We start from the raw sequence: 16665 nt of genomic DNA, 5'->3' as shown, positions 1-16665 counted from the left end.
TATCATTTTACTTGGGTTAGTGACACAGTACCATGCAAATAATAATTAAATGCTTAAAAAATTCTAATGATTATCTGAAGCCTTAAACTCTTTAGATAGGTTAATTCAAATAATCTAGTTCATCTATAAGCACATTTTGTACCTTACAATCTATACAGTGGTGCTCCAGTCACAGTAAATGAGACACAGTCCATTATAAGGGAATGTTTTATACTTGCTTTCTGCAGCAACTGACATTTCATTCAAGCACTTTCAAATCCCCCAGGAATCTCCAGCTGATGTATGTCAAAATTTTAAAATCTCTCTTTGTGAACTTTAACACCCCTATAAAAACCAGCTGGAAGAGCAAGCCTACTTCCTACTGATTACTTTGATATTAACCAATTTAAGACGAATCAATTATTCAGTTTAGTCTGAATAATCATTTCACAAAGTCAGTTTTCCAAATTTAAATATGCAAATACTAACACTCTGGCTTTTTATAGCCTATTTTTATTTCTCTCAGACAAATCACTTGTGTTCTATTTTTTTGGCTCCCTTTTGAGTATTTTTAAAAAATAAATGTTTGGTAATTCCTCAAGAGTGTTTGCTAATATAATCAAATCTGGTTGTATAATTTTATGTTTGTAGACATGCATTTTGTTTTTAAGCAAAATACACAGTATAGCTAGTGCAAAACCATGTGGCAGTTACTAAGGTGGAAAGACTTATACTTAAGCTATTAATTTAATCCTTAAGGCAAAGGTCATAAACACACACTTATATATGTATACATGTATATAGGCGTGTGTATGATTTACATATAATTATATATTTGTATCTATTTTTATTTTGTCATATCTATTTATTATATATGTATTTATTATACAACTATTTTATTATATATTTATATGTTTATATGTAGATTGTACACACACACACACACACACACACACAAACATCAGTGATCAACGAAACAGAACGTTCCCTACGTATCTGTACCTGGAGTAGTACTGAGAACGATCCTCTTACTTCAGGCTCCAGAATTGATAATTACCTGTTTCCTGTTAAACTCTGGATGTGCTTTTCTTTCTTTTCTTTGTTTTTAACAGCTTTACAGTACTGTTTTAAATAAAATCTCAGTTTTGAATAAGAATGTATTTTCCCCCAAACCTTTTAATGACATGAACTGTCAAGTCCATCAAATGTCATCAATTTATACCACACCGACTATGCTATGCTATGATTTTAATCAGTGTACATAGAAATGTACCTTTTTAAAGTACACCTCTCCTACAGCAAACACTAAACTAATGCTATCACAAAGCTGTAAGATGAAAAGCACCTTACAGGATAAAAAGTGCTGTGGAATTCACAGTTACCTAAGTTTATGTTCCAAAGATCTCTCTCCTCCCGATCCTTCAGAGGCCAGACTTCATTTCCCCCTCAATCTCCTCCACTTTCATCTTCTCATTACTCCTTCCCTTTCCTTAGAAAGAGGCTGAAATGTCCTCCAATATAAAAATACCCCGCCCTTGTGTTCCCCAGGAGTTACGTCTAACTCTCTCCTTTCTTAGTTAAGATTTGGAAAGAATAATCTACCTTTACTGGTACCATAGCTTCTGTTCATCTCCCCACCCACTACAGCTTGACGACCACACCCACTACACAGAAATTAAGATCCTCTGTGCAATCCAAAGGATGTACTTGGCACTTAACTTACTACACTTCTGGAAATTTCTGACTCTGTCAATCATGTCCTGTCTCTTTTTTTCTTCTGTGAACCGATCTTGTTTGGTTTTCTTTTTGTCTCTATGGAACGTCCCTCTTTGCCTATGGCTTTAACTGCAATGATAGAGATCATAAAGAAAATGTTTCTAAACTAAATGTAACTTGAGTTTTATATATACATATATATAATTATATATATAATTACATTTTATTATATATTATATATAAAATTTATAATATATATGATTATATGTATTGGTACATTTTATTATATATAATATATAAATTTTATAATATATATAATATATGTATATATATAATTGCTTAATATATTCTGAATTTTGATGTCCCACAGACATCTCAAATACAACCTGTCCTTCTCGGAATTACTGACTTTATCACAAACAATATGCTTTAACCTCCAACTTGGATTATAGCATCACTTCCACATTAGGGGGTCTTTTTAAATGTTTTCCTCTTCTCTAACACCAACGCAATGAATTAATCATCAAATCGAACCTATTTCAATTTGTCTCCCTTTCCTTTCCAGTTCTTTGTTCAAATGTTTGTATTTTCTCACTCTGATAATTATAATACTACCTGATTGGCCAATTTGCTTTCAAGTTTGACCTCCAGTTATGTATTCGCTCAGCTACAGTTTCAGGTCCAAATTCAGGCACTGGGTGAGGTGAACACAGAGACACAAGGGTGAACAGGGCCACGGCCCTACGGAGCTTACTCCCTTTGTGGGAAAGGCAGTTAACACTCTACACTGCTTTCTGAGTACTTTGCAAAAATGTAAATATGACTGGAATGTTCCTCTATACGAAAATTCTTCCGAGACTCCCATTACCTACAGGAAAAAGTTCAAATTCCTTAGCATGGCCATGAAGTCCCTTTGCAACATGGTCTGGGGCTACCTGTACAGCCTAAACTCTCATAACTCATCCACACAACACCCTGTGTTCCAGGCACCAAAGAGCCTCTGGCTCTTGGAACAGTCCCCAGGAATTTCACACTCTCTCCTTCACTGCTTTGTCTACACCTTGCATTTTTCCACATCCTTTGAGCCTGGGTAACAATGCCACCTCCTTCCTCCTTTATAAAACCTTTTTTCCTCTCCTGCCCTCAATTTCTGTGGCAAGAATCTGCTCTGTGCTGACACTGACTTCACGTACTGCGTTGTAACATTACTTAGCACATTAAAGTACAATTACAATGTAATATCCACTTGCCTGTTTTCCCAACCAGCCTATGGACTTCTAGAGTCAGAGACTATATCACACTCATTTTCTTGTTTTGTAGCCCCTGGTACGACACCTAGCATTTACCATTCATTGATTGAGAATGTAGCTGACATACTCAATGAGAAATCAATTCCAAGTCACAGCTCAACTTTATTCAGTTTTCAGTTTCTGTGTGACTTGATATTTAAAGGCACTACTCGTAAGACGTTTTAAATTGCCCCTTTCTCAAGCTTATACTCATTTGTATCCATTTCAATACGCATTCAGAAAGCTTTTACACTTAGTTTACAGTCTATTCATTACGGCAAACTATCTCAAGTCAACTGATAAAGAGAAGAAAATTCCAACGGAGTGAAACCCTCGTTCAAACTACTCAGTAAATAAGGGAGAAGATTTTTCACATTTAAACTTGTGTGTAGGTAAATGTTAATTAACAGAATTATTATGACCTGAGAAGAATATTCTATAAATAACCCCCCCCCCAAATCAGTTCATTGCTTTTCAAACACTTGAACACCCTTGGAATGGCAAATAAACTACGGTTCTACGGCTCTAACACTTATTTTTTCTAGTTCAGTGATAATTACATCAATGAACCTGACTCGGCATTCGTTGCTGTTCAATTCATTAATTAAAACAATTTTACCACTACTACTGTGATTTTCCAAGGATATCAAACCACATTCAAAAATCAAAATAGCATGCCTCATCAGTTTTGATTTGTGTTAGTATATGCTGTACTTTGATTTCAACTCCACAACTAAAAGAACATCTGGATGTTAAACAGATACTGCATATATTCCATATACTTCGAACAAAAGTACTTAGAATACAAGTTGTTTTGTAGAAATGACAATATCCGTGTGACAAGTAGCAAACTGTCAAGCAGTGCCAAAAATCCTCTTAGAATGGAAAATATAAATGTATATAAACACTTAAGTGATAACAACCATGGTGGTGGACTTTATGGCATTCTGAATTCTACTTTCATAATACTAAATTTTTAAAAGTTTTATTTAAATCGTCACTTACTTGTGCTCAAGTGACTTGTAACATATCCATGAAGTGAATGTATTTCGTCCAAAATGAAGTATGGAAGCTTTTGCTTAAAGAATGACAAGTTGCTGTTTAAACTACAAACACACACCCATCAAGGGGATGTAATTATTTTTATATATTGGAAGCTATTTGACTGTATTTTGCAAAGCAGCACTTTAATTCTGACCTTGATTTAGGAAGCATGCAACATATTACTTTTGCTATTTTGACATCCCAGCGCACCTAAAACATAAAATATAATTTACAACAGTAGGACATGATGGAATTGACCATTACATGCGAGAAGAGAGCCCATAATGGAATTTATATTCAAGGTGCGGTTTAGCGTGTGTAGTAAAGTCTCATCAAATTAGAATAACACTGAAATACCATTTATTTCTTGCAGCAACGGAATTCCTCCTTAATTCTCACAATCCATTTCCAAAGTAGGCTGAGAGTGGAGAAAGATCAAGCTGAAGGAACGGAACCAGGCTACAGGCAAAAATCCCCCTCCCTTCAAATTATTTGTGGAAAACTCAACGGTTAGCCTCGTGTAGAAGAAGAGCCAGGAGAGGAATGACGTCTGTGTCACGGCTAGAAGCATCACAAGTACGTGACGTAACAGGGACTCCAACGCCACTGGCAGTTTCTCCCACACTATTCTAGAACTTAACTGGTGAGAGCAGAGTTACAAATCCTTCCATTTCTTCTCTCAACTATATGCAGTTGCTCAGAGAGAAAAAATTGCCCTGCCCACTTTTTCAGAGAACATATTTTGCCCAATGTGGTAATTCGGATCGCAAAATAAAGTTCTCTACTGTGACAGTGATGTAAACATCACTACAACAGTTTATCAAATTGGTTTAAGGGGTATATCTTTTTTTTTTTTTTGCTGTAGGCGGGCCTCTCACTGTTGTAGCCTCTCCCGTTGCGAAGCACAGGCTCCAGATGCGCAGGCTCAGTGGCCATGGCTCACGGGCCCAGCCGCTCCGCGGCATGTGGGATCTTCCCGGACCGGGGCATGAACCCGTGTCCCCTGCATCGGCAGGCGGACTCTCAACCACTGCGCCACCAGGGAAGCCCGGGGTATATCTTTTTTTTAAGTATAGTAGCTCAACTTTTAGATTTTATCTATCCATACAGAAAGTAGTCTTTAAAACTACTATTTCAAAGGACAAGTAAATTGGTTTTTTGAAGTGTTTCAGTCTGGCAAAGCAAGTATCTATTACACTTAAAAATACTGCACATTAATGCTCTATGCTTCTTGTTAGCCAAATTAGCCCTGGAATACTCTAGTATCTGCACAGTTAGTGTGGCATTAGTGAGGTCCTACCACAGGTATATTGCTAAGACCCCAGGTGAGAAATAAAGTCTTCCAGGAGGGATTTATTTTATTGGGTGAACTCATGAGCACCAGTTAAATTGCCTTTTAATTGACCGGCTGTCTAAGTAACATGCCTTTGAGGGAAGCATCACTTTTGAAATTTCCTTTGGCCAGAAAGGGAAGGAGCACGTTTAACTCTTTGAAGTCTACAGCCGTCAGACTAATTATCAGCACCACTCAATGTACGTTCATTTAATTACAGTGAATTTAAAAGTATGTGGGGTTTTAGAGAAAAATAAAAGAGTCAATAAATGGTGACAGAAATTCCAGGCCATGCAAATCAGCAGTGGGTCTCCTGGAGACCACTCGCTCTCCCTCATTCGCCAAACGTACAAATACTTGACTACTGCAGACAGGGGGGAAAATGGAAGGGGGGCAGGGGACACGCTGTGCGCCAAGACTACGTAGGTACTTGATACCTTGCGCCTCACTTAATCTTCACAACACTTAAGAAGGACATATAATTTTCCACCATTCACAAATAATAATAAGAGGACACCTTGTTTGGAGTTCACTAGATGCCAGGCACCGTTGTTCTAAGCATATTATACATCCGAGCTCATTTAATCCTCACAACAACCCTATAAGGACTGCACGTCATTTGTGATCTTCTGCATTTCACCCTCATGGAAACGGTAGCACAGGAAGGTTAAGTCACTTGCCCAAGGCCACACAGCGGGGAGGTGGTGGAGCCAGTACAATCCCAGGTGGTCTGCCCCTGTCAACACGTTCTCAACTGTTGCCCTCAGAGGAGGCTCTCGAGGTCCCCAGTTACAACGAGGTAGAAGAGGAGAGGAGAGCCAATTCCTCTTGGTCTGTCTAGTGTCAAAGGTCATCGGTTCCCAAGGGGCAGGAGAGGTCGTGGAGACAGGCAGAAGAAGCAAGACAAAGACCTCCACATCTCTGGGGCCAGCAGTACCACTGGCCGAGTAGCCAGGCAGAGGCGGGAAAGTTGGGACCTTGAGCTCTGAGTGGCTCAGGAGCAAACGGTCTTAGGGGTCGAATGAAAGCGTTTACAGCCTGAGCGCTGTGATTCTGAATCCAGGCACTCCTCACGATACCACACTGCCGGCTGACAAAGGGTAATAATACATGCCGGGCTGCTTCTGGGAAAAGATGCACAAATAAACATTTTTTAAAGCTTAAAGCTTGATGTTTTGGAAAAAAAAAGTTCTTTGTTCCTGACATTTACATAGATATTTGGAATTCGGATCAGATGACTTGCAAAGCCGGAGAGTGGGTGTTCAGTCAGGGGTCTTTTAACATCCATCAGAGACAGGAAAGATGCCTCAGCCAGCCAGAGCACACTGGCAACTTCCCTTTGATTACGGCAGCCCAGCACATTTATTTTGTAGCCGCTTACTAGGACGGTTGCTAATAGGTGGTCACAAACCATGGACCCTCCAGTATTTGCCCTGGAGCATGGCGGTTGACTTAGAAAGTTGTCGGTTCGTGTCAAGAGAGGCCTTCTCCCACATCCTTAATTCGGAACAAGATTAACATTTGAAATTTGATATGAAACTTAATATACTGTAATAAATTGTTTTTCTCAAATTGCTTCTTAACATCAACTCCCCATGGTTGGTGAAGAGTTAGTTTTGCAAAAGAATATCTTTTATCACTGGTTTAGAATCTCTGCTAACACGGAGGCGTGTGACATGGTCCGAATGTTCCTTTACTCTCATGGGATGCTCAGGCCATCAAAATTTCATTAGCCTCACAGCAGGTCTAGCACCTTCTTAACTTGAACTGTTGGCCTCCTTATCAATAAATAAATGAAATCTAATCCCTTGCAGTGACTAAGCTCTTCTTTGAAGTTATAACTAGAATATCAGTCACTCAGCTTGCATAATTGCACAAATGTTGAATAACATTTTATCTTTTTCTGAGGAAAACAGCCTTATTCACATTATTTCAAATGGCAAAAACAGTCAACCCAAACTCCCCTGCTAAACTGGGGGGAAAAAACAAGTCAGTGTCTGGTTTCTCAATTAGTTTCACTTTGGTGAGCTATTTTATGCACATCCTTCTTGTTTCAACTTATAGTGATATGATAGAACGTCTAAGGACACACGGCAAGCTAACATGAAAATGAGTAAAATTTGACAATTTAAATAAGCGAAAGTCAAAGGTAAATATAGCTGGAAAAATCAATAATCTTTCAGCGTGAGAGCATTTAAGAATACCCAAGTTGAATTATTTTAGAAATCTTATATTACAAATATTTGACTAGAAGTAGTACTAATAGTAGAAACAGGTAATGGATTTGAGGATCTTGTTTATAAAGATGTTAGGAGGCCCTGTGTACGATTACAAATTTTAGTTTTTACTGTAGCCCAGCTTAAGAAAAGAAGTTTCTTATGTCGGAAAAAAACCCTCAATACTCTTGTTTAATTCCACAATTCAAAATGATAAGGTCTGCTAAATATCAGAAAATTAGGCTTCCCTAGATCTCAGTGTAATTTATTACTTTAAATGGAATTTTGCTCTGTCTAACTAATCACTGAAAATTCAGAACAAATAAATGAATCTGCAATGTTACTATGGACACACATACGAAATCTATGAAACAGCCAGTGTTCAGTAAGAGGTCATCTCTATTTTTTTTCCTCTTTTGTTTTCTTCCCTAAGCTGACCTCACTGGGAGTTCTTAGACCATCAAAATGTTGTTTCAAAAAACAACCACAGCCAAACCTTGGGGAAAGAGTAAACACAAGTTTAAGTCATCACTTGTCCAGCTCAACAAACATTGTTTTTGACACTTTATACTCTTAACTTGGCTGACCTGTTTACTCTCAACAAATGCTACCAAATGTTCTGAACTTCGAGGCAAGGCCCCTGACACCATCTTCCTGTGTCTCTTATTCTGCTTCAGAACACCACTTGGAGAAATGGATGAGTGTAACTTTCCTTGTCTTTACATCATTCCAAGGACATGGAGTAGGAGATTCCCGGGGCAGCAAGTCCCTCCTCTCGTTCATAATAAGTGCAAACAGAGAGGGGTGGCAGAATGAGAAAGTCATCAGGCTTGTCACCCCGCCCCCAGGCATTTGGATGTTAGATACTGTTAACTAGAGGTGGCAACGCTTCTAAGTTTTCTGAAAAGAATAAAATGGCATGTGTTTGGGAATTCACTGTGAGATGGTTTTAGCAGATATACAAGTTAAAAAATAATAAAATTAATTTATATTTTACCAATACAGACACAATAACAAGATACACTCGTTATGAGAGAGAGCGAGAGAAACAGGGATGCTACAAAGGGTGTATATAGAAAGGGCATGCTGACGCAATGTGGGACGATATCTAATGGACATGGATACGGAAGGTCCATGATGCAGAAAATCAGAACTGAACGCATTGTCCTGCTGCACCCTCCTCTGCTCTTTTCTGAAACCATCATACCTGTTTTCATGTATTTTAGGAAAATCAAACGTCAAATAACACATCTGAATATAACCACTGTGCCTACAATTGCTTGCAGAGTGTTACATAAACATACAGAGGGACAGGAAGCAAAACTGACGGCAAATCTTACATACTTAAGGTTAGAAACTTCTGAGTCAGTGAAAATTTCTATAAACACAGGTTTTACTGAGGTGAATGGATTAGCTCAGGAAAACGCCGCAGTCAGATTCTCAGACTCATTTTGTTAGACAGAACTGCCCTTGTTTCCTGTTTGGGGTTGGGATAAGTCCAGCCTCCACCAAGAACTGACACTTCCAAAATGAATACATTGAGTGCCTATTAGTAGTTGATTCTGACTTTGGTTCAATGCATCCAAGTATTCTCCACAAGATATTGCTTTAGTTGGTTTAAAGTAGACCTTTTTTTCCCTGGATAGCAAGAAAACAAGTGCTAAGCAGTAGGAAGCAGTAGCTACCCCTTGGTTTGGTGACTGAGCTGAGACTAAAAGCTGACAATGACCTGCTTTCCTGTCGCAAAGCAGAGCTGACAAGCTTGCTCAATAAGTAACGAAAAGGAAACCATCAGTAAAACAGCATCTTTCTTTTCACACGTCATGCAGTTCTTCCATTTTAATTTTCTCTCTGCTTTTTTGATACACCGTATACACAGCATTAATAACTAGATTAAAGTAGCAAGTATGCTGTTAACATTAAATGCTGAAAGAGAAATGTCATTTTGTTGTCCGGTGCATTGCTGCTGATGCTACAATTCTTCCCAGAAGCTGCACTGACTAAAAATTAAGTTTTCTTTGAAATCTATTATTGCATAGAAATTAACTGTTTATTATTCTGTGTTGGTGATAGGAAAAGAGTCCCAATATATCGATTTTTCTTACAGTATGCTATAAAATTAAGTTTTCTTTGAAATCTATTATTGCATAGAAATTAACTGTTTATTATTCTGTGTTGGTGATAGGAAAAGAGTCCCAATATATCGATTTTTCTTACAGTATGCTATTTGGATACCCTAAAATCCAGTTTTTGTGCATCGATTTAATTGCAGAGTGATCCAGTCCCCAAAGCACATCAAAGGCCACACTCCCTTCTCTTTACCAAGATTTCGATTGCTGTCATCAACAAGTAAGTTTAAAGCATGATCACGTTTGTTCTTCAGTCATTAAGCCCTGTTAATAAACTATTCCGTGTGCTCAGTCAACCATTCTAAGATTCTGGAACTTCTTTGAGATATTTTCAAGAGGAATCTACAAAGACATCTCTGATTACGAGCTGGCTGTGGGGTAAACTTTACCACCACTTGCTTTGCAACTCCATCGAGGATAACAGGTCACACGGTCCAAGATAAGTCAAAGCCAATCTTTGTGGTTTTTTTTTTTTTCTTATCACGATTAAACTGTTTTTCAAAAGTATAGCTAACACAACAGAGAAAGCCTGCATAATTTTACAATCTGATGTCGTCGAATATTGATTTTTTCCCAGGGAAAAAAAATGCAATAACGAAGGACATTTCTTGAGCGCTACTAGTAGCGTTGCAATACAAAGAAAGGAAGAAGAAAGCAAGGGAAGGAGAGATGGGAGGAAGGAAGCAAGCCACGCCTCCAGAGTCAACGGAAACAGACAGAAGCACTGAACGCCAACATTACGAAGCCAAAGAAAAAAGAACTTACCGTTTTCACTGTCCGACTTGTTTTCGTGCTCTGTATCTGTCAGGGTGAGGGCTGAGTTGGACCGGCTTGACAGACAGGAGCTGCGGCCTGACTTGACCCCCCTGCCCCACAGTCTCATGGCATGCTCTGGGGACATCACTGCTTCATTCTCAGTGTCAGCGTCTGACCCTGCACTGATAGAGTAACCTCTGTGAGGGAGCCCCATTTCCGCACAAAACGTCAGTCCTCTTCGGGCTTCCGGTTCACAAACGCCTAACTGCCTTAGGGTGAAATTCTGTCCTAATTAGGGGGAGAAAAGATGACAGCTAGTGAGTATATGTCTCGTTTCAGTTTTTTATAAACAAAATCTCCCTAAAATAAACACTTAAGCATCCAGTCTTGTCAGCTCTCAGCACCAGGTAGTCTGCATTAGCTCCACATGACCTGCGGTCGCGTGGGTCCAGGTGGGGTGCAGGGAGCTCCATCTCTGACTTGCCACCCACCACGGCTCAGAGCTCCTTTGTCAACTATTTCAGCCCATAAACACCTCCAGAGAGCCCGGCAGGTAAAGAGGCCCAGACCAGGAAAACCCAACCCAGAGAAAGGCTTAGTTATCCTTGATAGAACTGTGTTTAGCAGACTTGTGAAGCCATAGAAATGGTCAGAATTATTTCCTGGGTTCTGGCTCTCATCCCAAACGGTAGGATTTTCCCGCCCAGGTGTCACTCCTTTGGAAGAGAAAAGATTGCCCTCCAGAATAAGTTACCCAATAATCAGAAAAAATTAGAAACCGGAGCCTGGGCAGTCTTTATTATATTTTCCCACCTAAAACTTAACAACCAATATGAACATGTATCATGTGTGTACAAACATACACTAACTTTTGGAGCGTAATGTCATGAAAATGTGCAGACACCTGACTTCCCAGATTTTTTGCTTTAATAAACACCTGGAAACATCTGTATTGATCAGAGTAAACCAATTTGTGCAAATAAAGTGCACTCTAAAAAATAAAGCGGGAGTATTATGTATTTAAAAATTAATGACAAAATCAAGTTCCCTGCAAAATAAATGGTTGTGAACCCTGAAGGCTTTTACTAATAAATTGAGCATAATAAAACTCATGACACTGCAATAACTTACAGCAAAAGTGTTTAAATTAGGTGACACTTTAAAATGACTGCCGTTATTAATGGCTTTTCCAATCCTGTATTTATTCTTGAAAATTTCACCTATGTTTTATGATACTAGGGGTGAGAAGAGAGACAAAAATGTTTGCTTGGAGGATGCATACACATGGGCCTTCCATTTCCCGTCTCATTGGCATGGTAGAGTCTAAGATTTAGGTACCAACTAGAATCCAAATACAGGAAAAGAGTAGTAGTACCAAGGCTGATTCAAGTGCTACCATGCAATACCAAACTTTGAAGAATATTAAGCATTTATATTACTCAGAGTTTTCATTTTTGTACTTCCACAAACATTCTAAAGTTAATTGGCTAGTATGAGAAATAACATACATTACATTTTTTAAAAGAGGGTCTTATAAATTATTTGTAATAATAACATCTTGAATCTTCTAGGAAATGAACCAGACACAATGCACAAGACAGTAAACATTTGGCTGTACAAACACCAGCGCCCTCAAGGATTCAGCCCACTTTAACCCGTGCGGTTAGTTGCTTTATTGCTGTGGTCAGATCACAAGTCGGAATCTGCTCTATCTCGGTCAGACTTCCAAATGGATTCTGACAATGACACTCATAAATAATGAAAATCTGTTGCTACAAATTAGCTACAAATCATCTCAGAGAGATGTGAATAAGTATCTGAACCAAAAAGTATGTCAGAAACAAAGGAAGTAGTTGGGACTGCCCTGGTGGCGCAGTGGTTAAGAATCCGCCTGCCAATGCAGGGGACACAGGTTTGAGCCCTGGTCCGCGAAGATCCCACGTGCCGCAGAGCAGCTGGGCCCGTGTGCCACAATTACTGAGCCTGCGCTCTAGAGCCCGTGAGCCACAACTACTGAGCCCGTGTGCCACAACTACTGAGGCCCGCGCACCTAGAGCCCACGCTCCACAACAAGAGAAGCCACTGCAATGAGAAGCCCGTGCACCGCAACGGAGAGTAGCCCCCACTCGCCGCAACTAGAGAAAGCCCACGCGCAGCAGCAAAGACCCAACGCAGCCAAAAATAAACAAAAACAAATAAATAAATAAATTTTAAAAAAGGGTCTTCTCATTCCAAGTGCAAATATTCAACCTAGATTTTCTATAAAAGAAATAAAAAATAAAGGAAGTGGCAAAAATAAAGAAGAGGGAATAAAAACTCATTGAACAGTGAGAAAGTGGGCAAGCTTAATGAGCTAAGACATAGTAGTGGCAATATTTTTAAAAGAAATAGTGTGGACTGTACTTATGAAAGTAAATCCAAAAATGGTCAATGTAATGGACAGTTAATGGAATGTAATGGACAGTTAATGTGAAAGAGCTTATCCATTACTATTTATATGTCATATCTAAAATGGGGAGGGGGGGAAAGGGTATAAAACGGTTAAACATCACCATCAAACATGTTGATTTTTCCAAAACAATTTTTAAAGGGTGAAAATGAATGATAAGATCCTGTGCATCTTCCCTCTATTTGGGGAGGTTCCCACATTGGAGCATAAAAATAAGAGACAAGTTAAAAGACAGTAAGAACTCGCTTTCTAATCTCTGAAATGTAACTTGAAACATTTTCCATGTTACTGACTTTTCCACTGTTGCTATCTTGATGCAAAAATCTATGGGGTGAAGGAAAGCAGAAAATGTTATCTGGGTGTGCAAACACAGTTCACTGTGCAAATGAATATCCAAGACATCGTCCCTATGAATTGGTATGTGTATCCCAAACTCCTTAAACGTCTGACCCTCCACCCAGAGATAAACCCATGCACATATGGTCACCTTATCTTTGATAAAGGAGGCAAGAATATACAATGGAGAAAAGACAGCCTCTTCAATAAATGGTGTTGGGAAAACTGGACAGCAACATGTAAAAGAATGAAGTTAGAACACTCCCTAACACCATACACAAAAATAAACTCAAAATGGATTAAAGACCTAAATGTAAGGCCAGACACTATCAAACTCTTAGAGGAAAACATAGGCAGAACACTCTATGACATAAATCACAGCTAGATCCTTTCTGACCCACCTCCTAGAGAAATGGAAATAAAAACAAAAATAAACAAGTGGGACCTAATGAAACTTAAAAGCTCTTGCCCAGCAAAGGAAACCATAAACAAGATGAAAAGACAACCCTCAGAATGGGAGAAAATATTTGCAAATGAAGGAACTGACAAAGGATTAATCTCTAAAATATACAAGCAGCTCATGCAGCTCAATATCAAAAAACCAAATGATCCAATCCAAAAATGGGCAGAAGACCTAAATAGACATTTCTCCAAAGAAGACATACAGATGGCCAGCAAACACATGAAAGGATGCTCAACATCACTAATCATTAGAGAAATGCAAATCAAAACTACAATGAGGTATCACCTCACACCAGTCAGAATGGCCATCATCAAAAAATCTACTAACAGTAAATGCTGGAGAGGGTGTGGAGAAAAGGGAACCCTCTTGCACTGTTGGTGGGAATGTAAATTGATACAGCCACTATGGAGAACAGTATGGAGGTTCCTTAAAAAAGTAAAAATAGAACTACCATATGAACCAGCAATCCCACTACTGGGCATATATCCTGAGAAAACCATCATTCAAAAAGAGTCATGTACCACAGTGTTCATTGTAGCTCTGTTTACAGTAGCCAGGAGATGGAAGCAACCTAAGTGTCCATCGACAGATGAATGGATAAAGAAGATGTGGCACATATATACAATGGAATATTACTCAGCCATAAAAAGAAACGAAATTGAGTTATTTGTAGTGAGGTGGACGGACCTAGAGTCTGTCATACAGAGTGAAGTAAGTCAGAAAGAGAAAAACAAATACCGTATGTTAACACATATATATGGAATCTAAAAAAAAAAAAAAGGTTCTGATGAACCTAGGGGCAGGACAGGAATAAAGACGCAGACGTAGATAATGGACTTGAGGACACGGGGAGGGGGAAGGGTAAGCTGGGACTAAGTGAGAGAGTAGCATGGACATATATACACTACGAAATGTAAAATAGATAGATAGTGGGAAGCAGCCACGTAGCATGGGGAGATCAGCTCAGTGCTGTGTGACCGCCTGGAGGGATGGGATAGGGAGAGTGGGAGGGAGACGCAAGAGGGAGGTGATATGGGGATGTATGTATACATATAGCTGATTCACTTTTTTATAAAGCAGAAACTAACACACCATTGTAAAGCAATTAAACTCCAATAAAGATGTTAAAAACAAACAAACAAACATCTGACCCTCTGAAATCAGTGTCTTGCGATGATTCAAACTCTTAAGGTCTGTTTCTGAAATGCAAGCTAGAAAGCAAGCTGTTAGATTTCCTTACTAAATTAAAATTTGCTTTTGCTCTCTTGGGAAAGAACACTAAACTTGATTCCAATGGACCTAATCTAAAGCCACTTACTGGCTTCATTCAACTCACTTCACCACTATCTTTTCACTTTTCAGGGTTTAAGAGATGCTTTATGCTTTGACAAAGTGTAAAGGAAAGCATCGACAAAACAAAAACACAGCCTACTGAATGGGAGAAGGTATTTGCAAATGATAAGACAGATAAGGGATTAATTTCCAACACATATAGACAGCTCACAGAACATCAAAAAAACAACCAACCTGATTTCAAAATGGGCAGAAGAACTGAATAGTCATTTTTCCAAAGAGGAAATGCAGATGGCCACAGATGCTCAACCCCGCTAATCATCAGGGCAACGCAACTCAAAACCACAGTGAGATACCGCCTCCCTTGTCAGAATGGCCATCGTCGAGAAGAACACAAATAAATGTTAGCGAGGCTGTGGGGACAAGGGAACCCGCCTACACTGCTGGTGGGAATGTAAACTGATGCAGCCACTGTGGAGAACTGTGTGGGGATTTCTCACAAAACTACAAATAGAACTACCATGTGACCCAGCAATACCACTCCTGGGTATATATCCAAAACATAAACAAGAGCGCTAACTCAAAAAGATACATGCATCTCAATGTTCACAGCAACGTTATTTACAATTGCCCAAGTGTGAAGCAACCTAAGTGTCCATCAACAGATAAATGGATAAAGAAGCTGTGTGTGTGTGTATATATATATATATATATTCCATTATATATATAATACTGAGTATGTATACATATATACACACACACATATACATATATGGCTGAGTAGTATCCATTATATATATAACACTGAGTGTACATATATATATATATATATATATACTCAGCCACAGAAAGAATAAAATGTTGCCATTTGCAGCAACGTGGATGGACTTGGAGGGCATTATGCTAAGTGAAATAAATCAAACAGAGAAAGACAAATACTGTATGACATCACTTATATGTAGGATCTGAAAAATACAACAAACTGATGAATAAAACAAACAAGAAGCAGACTGACAGATACAGAGAACAAACTAGCAGTTACCAATGGGGAGAGGGAAGTGGGGAGGACAGTATAGGGGGAGGGGAGAAAAAAAGCGTTATTATGGAATTATATGAAATCGTATGTATGAATCTTTTGAAAATTGTAAAGCACTATAGAATTTAAAGAATCGTTCATTCAGTTAAAAATTTTTTTAATTAAAAAAAGAGATGCTTTATGTAAATGAAGCCAGCATAAAGGGAAGCAAAATGAAAAATGACAAAAAATAAACACCTGGGCAAATGTAATAATCATAGAGAAATGGACAATTTGAGGGGGGGAACAAGGTTGTTTTCAAATAATTTTAGAATAGTCACATCACCACCAAAGTTGACTTTTCCTTCATTCAAAACTCTCTCTCCCCAGTGCTTCAAATTCCACTGTTGCTGATTCCCCCCTTAGGTTAAGGATTCTTGCTTGTAGGATCCCTCGTTTTAATGCAGACACCCCTGGGGAGATCTAGCTATTACATTTGAATGAATTAGTCTATTAGATTATTTCCTACAATTCAGCAACGTTTAGCAAGATGGGCTATACTTATGGAAAGCTCAGGCAGTTTGGACAAACAGAAGGAAGATGGTGAAAAGAAGGGTTCCTGATTGGGAGAAGAAGCAGTTGGCTCT

At 38.8% G+C, this 16665-nt stretch overlaps 1 protein-coding gene across 16 annotated transcripts in view; it reads right to left on the bottom strand.

Moving 5' to 3' along the window:
• Positions 1–16665, bottom strand: part of TENM3 (teneurin transmembrane protein 3) — a 697856-nt gene that overhangs the window by 397879 nt on the left and 283312 nt on the right. For 12 of the 16 annotated variants that reach the window (XM_079909550.1, XM_079909554.1, XM_079909551.1 and 9 more), the window contains one exon: positions 10472–10750. The exons of 3 other annotated variants lie outside the window; for them this stretch is intronic. In XM_079909550.1, coding sequence (XP_079765676.1) covers positions 10472–10750 — 279 coding nt within the window. The remainder of the gene's footprint in view (positions 1–10471; positions 10751–16665) is intronic. One more of the 16 variants, XM_079909543.1, reaches the window with a different exon arrangement.

Source organism: Stenella coeruleoalba (assembly GCF_951394435.1).
Source record: "Stenella coeruleoalba genome assembly, chromosome: 21".
NCBI classification, from domain to species: Eukaryota; Metazoa; Chordata; class Mammalia; order Artiodactyla; family Delphinidae; genus Stenella; species Stenella coeruleoalba.
This window is presented reverse-complemented; position numbering and strand designations above follow the sequence as displayed.